The sequence below is a fragment of the Octopus bimaculoides genome, chromosome 7 (assembly GCF_001194135.2).
Source record: "Octopus bimaculoides isolate UCB-OBI-ISO-001 chromosome 7, ASM119413v2, whole genome shotgun sequence".
NCBI lineage: Eukaryota > Metazoa > Mollusca > Cephalopoda > Octopoda > Octopodidae > Octopus > Octopus bimaculoides.
Genome location: NC_068987.1, coordinates 61,500,040 through 61,506,285, shown reverse-complemented (window position 1 = coordinate 61,506,285; position 6,246 = coordinate 61,500,040). Strand labels below are relative to the sequence as shown.

General features: G+C 36.9%; 1 protein-coding gene across 1 annotated transcript in view; it reads left to right on the top strand.

Moving 5' to 3' along the window:
- Positions 1-867: 867 nt before the first annotated feature.
- LOC106874649 (protein FAM135A) overlaps positions 868-6,246 on the top strand; it is a 303,488-nt gene continuing 298,109 nt past the window's right edge. The window contains exon 1 of the mRNA XM_052969428.1: positions 868-989. Coding sequence (XP_052825388.1) covers positions 945-989 — 45 coding nt within the window. The 5' untranslated portion in view covers positions 868-944. The remainder of the gene's footprint in view (positions 990-6,246) is intronic.

The following is a 6,246-nucleotide window of genomic DNA, read 5'->3' as shown; positions in this document are numbered from 1 at the left end:
CATATATATATATATATATATATATATATATATATATATATATATATGTATGTATGTATGTATGTATATATACATATATATAGATAGATAGATATGTACATTATATATATTCTTTTTATTTTTTTACTTGTCTCAGTCATTTGTCTTCAGCCATGCTGGAGCACTGCATTTAGTCGAGCAAATCGACCCCAGGACTTATTCTTTGTAAACCTAGATGCATGTGTATATGTATATGTACGTACACACACACACACACACACACACACACACACACACACACACATACACAAGAATTGTCCTTTCCTTAATGATGCGTCAATGCTGGAGACTCTTCATTCTTTAGCTTATCTCCCCTTCTCATTTGGACTTGGTCCCAATTGCCAGCATGTGATTGTTCTGTCTTCTCTGGAAGCAGCAATTATCTCAATAAATCAAGTATTTATCTTGCACACTTTTCAATGTACCTTTATTCAGTCTTTGTTACACAAATATATGCCACTGGCCACTCAGGACTAATTCTCTTAGTTCCTGTATATGTGTGTGTGTGTGTGTGTGTGTGTGTGTGTGTGTACACACGCACACACACACACACATTCATATATAATGACTATATTCTGAAAATCAATGCTGCAGATCAATATAGCAATCCTGTTTGAATTTCAATGGTTTCTATTTTTACCATGTATTAGTTATCATCATATTTAATTCATTCTTTTGTTCATAATTCTGTTTTTTTTTTTGTTTTTTTTTCTATAAAACTCGAGATGTTCTGTACTGATGAGCCTGTCCAACCCTTACCAGCAGCATGGAAAGTATAGAAAAGAAATCACGGAGGGCAAAAAAAAATATTGTTGCTGTTGTTGTTGTTGTTGATAATGATGATAAATATAGTGATTGATGCTATTTTGGTTTACCCCCTGGTCATCTTTAATTGAGTGGACCTCATGATCAAATGTGTTCCAGATATGATCATCCCATTTATTTTTCAGGTACTGTGCACCTAAAGTTTTTGTTCCTTCTTTCTAAGCAGAAGTGTGTGATTTGAGAAAAATTGCTATTTCTAATTCATTGGTGTTGTTGATGATGATGATGATGATAATGATGATGACGATGATAACGATGATGATGATAATGATGGTGATGATTATGATGATGATGATGATGATGTCAACGGTGGTGGTGGTGGTTGTGGTGGTGGTTGTGGTGGTGATGGTGGTGGTTATGGTGATGATGATGGTTTCATTGTTTCATTTGCAAAAATCTGAAGAAAAAAAAAGACAAAGAATTCAAGAAATATGTTAAAAATGATAAAAACAATGACAAGAGTGATTATGGTAGCAATTGCCATGACAACCATGATAAAGTCGTTAAGAAAAAAGTGGAAAATAAAATAAAAAAGGAAGCTTATCGTTAGATTATTATGAGAGAGTACCAGATTATTATTAGGGATGTATTTTCTAATTATCCATTTGGTGGAGTGGGGGTCAATAAAAGAATGATGTAGGGTCGAGGGTGACATTAAAAGATTGATGCTGCTGCTGCTGCTGATGATGATGATTATAAAGACGATAGTGGTGGTGGTGGTGGTGGTGGTGGCAGGGAAAGTGTTGTGGGGTTGATAGTGGTGATGGTGGTGGTAGTGGTGGTGGTGATGATGATAATGATGATGATGATGATGATGATGATGATGATGATGATGATGATGATGATGATGATGATGATGATGATGATGATGATGGTGATGATGGTGGTGGTGGTGGTGGTGATGATGATGATGGTGATGATGATGATGATGATGATGATGATGATGATGAAGACGACGACAACAATAGTGACGACAATGATGGTGGTGGTAGCGGCGGTTGTGTTGGTGGTGGTGATGATGATGATGATGATGAGGAGGAGGAGGATGATAATGATGACAACAATGATGATGATGGCAATGATGATGATGACGATGATGATCATCATCATCATCGTCATCATCATCATCATGGTAGTGTTGTTGATGGTGCAAAGTTCCTAAACCCATTCGTTAATTCATAGAAAACATTACTGAAGATATTTTCAAATAATACATTTTGGTCATGAGTGGCAGGATGGCAAGTCATTTCGTCAGAATCAATCTCTTTTCACAGGAAAGACTAAACTCAGAGCCCTGCAAGCCAACAACAGCACTTCTCAGTCTTACAATACTTCTCACTGTGTTCATCAGTGAGTTGGTGCAACTGTGTTCTTCCTATTAATGTGCCCTTAGCCATAGATTACCACACACTGCTCACATATCAATTTGTTGTTTTGTATTCTATCAACACTGTCATCTACATATCATCATCATCATTTTAAGTATCTTGTTTCATGTAGGCATGGGTTGGACAGTTCGCCATAAACTAACTTGCAAGAAGGCTCTGCTATACTCCAATATCTGCTTTGGAATGGTTTTTACATACATACAGCTTGATGCCCTTCTTAACACCAACTACACCGCAGTATAATGTGTGTTTTTCATATAGCACCAGCACAGATGCAGTCATCATGTACCTATAAGACAAGACCCCTTAACTGAGTGGGGGGTATAGTATTGAGGAATACGAAAGGGAGAGCTGGAGCAGGTATCTTACTGATGGCATGTAATCCCTCATAAATACACTATTACCTTTGTTTCTCTTTCTCTCTACTCCACTTCTACAATAATGGCCCCTGTTCCTTTGAATTAGATAGTTACAAATAAGATTTTCATACTCAAAAATACTGAAACGTGGAATAAATTACCTGCATCAGTTGTTAGTAGTTGGGACAGTGCATCCTTCAGGACTTCCTCATTTTTTTATAACTCAATCACTGTTCACTTTTATTTTTACTTATTTATTTATTTTTTTTGTGCATCATTCTGTGTACTGTACATGCACTTTTGGCTACCTTTTCTGATGAGTTGTAGGGCACTCTAAGCATTGTATGCAATAAGTTCATTATTATTATTATTATTTTATTCCCACCCAAAATTACCCAACACATCATGATATCCACTATTGTTCCAACAACAACCTTGGGGACCATTTTGGATTCCATATATCTAACACACATGGACATGCTTACAAAATCAAAAAACAACACAACATCACCAATAACTTTCTGAAATATTTTCTCATGCTCACAATTGCTGAAGCTTGGATTAAACTACCCACATCAGTTGTTAACTGTCTGAACACTAAATCCTTCAAAACTTCCATGCTTTCCAAAATTCACCAACAATACACCTGATGTCCCTCACTTTTTTTTAAATGAGTGATTCACTGTTCACTTTGTGTGCATTATTCTATGTATTGTTCATGCAGTTTTGGTTACTTTTTCTGGTGGGCTGTAGTGCACCTGGGTATTGTATACAATAAGTTTGTTATTGTTATTATTATCATTGTTTTACTTCTCAGAGAGCATGGTTTTGTTTGCTCTGGTTGATGTTGTGAGAGTGGACAGCAGCCTGTTGTCAGAGATCTCACAGGGTCTCTTTCCACACATTATAAAGCTTTGAGATTCGGTTGTTAATTATCTTGGAAGATATTCAATACCCAAGAACCAATCACAAAATCCTAGCTGTCTTTTTGGGCTTGCTCTATTCTCATGTCAATTCCAATTTCTCTGTCATATTTCTTGAACTTGGTTGTTAGTGTTCCTAGTGGCCCTACAACTAGTGGGATGACAGACACTCTCATTGTTATTATTATTATTATTATTATTATTATTATTATTATTATTATTATTATTATTATTTTGCAGGCTTTGTGCCAATAGTAGAAGGGATGCTTATTATTATCATTAATTATTTTTTTCTTCTTCAAATTTTCTTCCATTTCTCACCGAGTGTTTTCCGTACACCTAGGGCAGAGAAGCTCATTGTACGCATTCCCAGATTACGCACACAAATTCACAGGTAAAATATGTATTTAAAAAAATTAATAAATACATAAATTTATGAATGGATGTTGTTTTCACAGCAATAATGCTCTTCGCAGTACATAACTCGTTCCAGTTAGCACGATTTTTTGCACTTCTTGTAGGGATGGTAAGCCTGATATCATTTTCAAATAGGTTACAGTACCTTTTTTTATCATTCCTAGAGATCTTACAATCACTGGTATGGTAGTCACCTTGAGATGCCACATTTTTTTTCAATTTCTATTAGCAAGTCTTTATATTTACTGATCTTGTCAAATTCTTTCGCTGCTATATTGTGATCGCAATTATTATTATTATTATCATTATTATTATTATTATTATTATTATTATTATTATTATTATTATTATTATTATTATTATTATCATTATTATTATTCACCTCTTTCTCCTCTTGTCAGCAATAAAGTTGGTCAATTGACAGAGTCGGTAGAGTAACAGACAGAATGTGTTTCAAAGGTATTTGTTTTAATGCTCTGCATTCTGAGTTCACATCCTGCTGAGGTTGACTTTTCTTTTCAACGTTTGAGGGTCAATGAAAGTGTACTACTCCAAGTTCATCAGTCAAGTTTCCAATCATCATTACAGTTTTGGCCTGTTACACTTAAGACTGTTCAAAATTGGTTGGCCCAAAAGCTAAGCTAAGTGCATTAAATTTTTGGAAGAAAGCAAGTGAATGTGTATGACAACACAGACAAAAAAAAAACCGAGAAAACAGAAAATGTTACACGATTACAAATACAACACAACACAAGAATAACAACAGGTGTCTTTCGACTAATAAGGACAAGTTAAGTTGAGCTGGCCTGTGGGTTGAAAGCCTTGTGGCACAACATAGATGAAAGTCAGGAGACAGGAAAATAAAGTGTTGTATGGGTGTTGGTCAGGCCAAGAAAGAAAGATCATGCTTGGCTGAACACCGGTCACATGGAAAGAACAGAGAGAGGTAGGGGGAAGAGGGATTAAAGAATTAGGGAAGGAACTAGAGGGAGGAAGGGAGAGGAAGGGACAGAGGAAAAGTTACAAGGGAGATAACAAAGGAAAGTAGAAAGATTAAAGAAGGAGAATGCCAAGAAATGTGAGAGAGGGGGAGTGAGAAAGAGAAAAGAGGGAAGAAAGAAGAAAGTATAAGGGGGGCTAAAAGATGGAGAAAAAAAGGAGAAAAAAATGTTGTACAGAATTTAGATATATACTTACAAGGTGAGCAAAAAGTGTACGTACGCCACTATATGTATATATAAATCCAAAAAACAGAATAAGAATGTAAAGGATGACAAATAAAAACATACGGACAAATAAACAATGCAAAAATGGACAGGAAAAACCAGGACAGATCATTCATGGCCTTCTGTTCATCAGTCAAGTTTCCGATCCTTGTTACAGTTTTAGCCTGTTACACTTGAGACTGTTCAAAATTGGCAGGCCCCAAAAATCTAAGCTAAGAGCATTAAATTTTTGGTAGAAAGCAAGCGAATGTGTACGACGACACAGACAAAAAACGAGAAAATGGAGAAAATGTTACACAATTACAAATACAAACAACATGAGAATAACAACAAGTGTCTTTCGACTAATTAAGACAAATTAAGTTGAGCTGGTGTATGGAATGAATGTCTTGTGGTGTGAGAAGACCCGGCAAGCCAAGTGAGATCGTTGACAGTGCCCCTGGACTGGCTCTTGTGTGGGTGGCACATGGGATGCACCATTTTGAGCATGGCCGTTGCCAGTACCGCCTGACTGGCCCTCGTGCAGGTGACACGTAAAAGCACCCACTACACTCTCGGAGTGGTTGGCGTTAAGAAGGGCATCCAGCTGTAGAAACTCTACCAAATTAGATTGGAGCCTGGTGTTGCCATCCGGTTTCACCAGTCCTCAGTCAAATCGTCCAACCCATGCCAGCATGGAAAGCGGACGTTAAACAATGATGATGATGATGATGATGATGGGCTTTCCTGTCAGTTTTGACATGTGGGACTCCGACAACGTACTCACGATGACCACCACCAAAACCAACACAACCAACACAAATAACTCAACATAGTCATCTTTGATATTATCATTATTATTTTGGGTGTCTCTCAAAGATTTGAGTTCATGAAAGTTTTTATTTCTGACTGTTAGGAAGGGCGTCCGGTAGTAGAAACCATGCCAAAGCAAACACTGGAACATGATGCGGTCTTTGGGCCCATCAGATCCTGTCAAACTGTCCAACCCATAACAGTATGGTACATGGGTGTTAACAGATGGTGATGATGATGATGATGATGATGAGGAGGAGGAGGAGGAGGAGGAGGA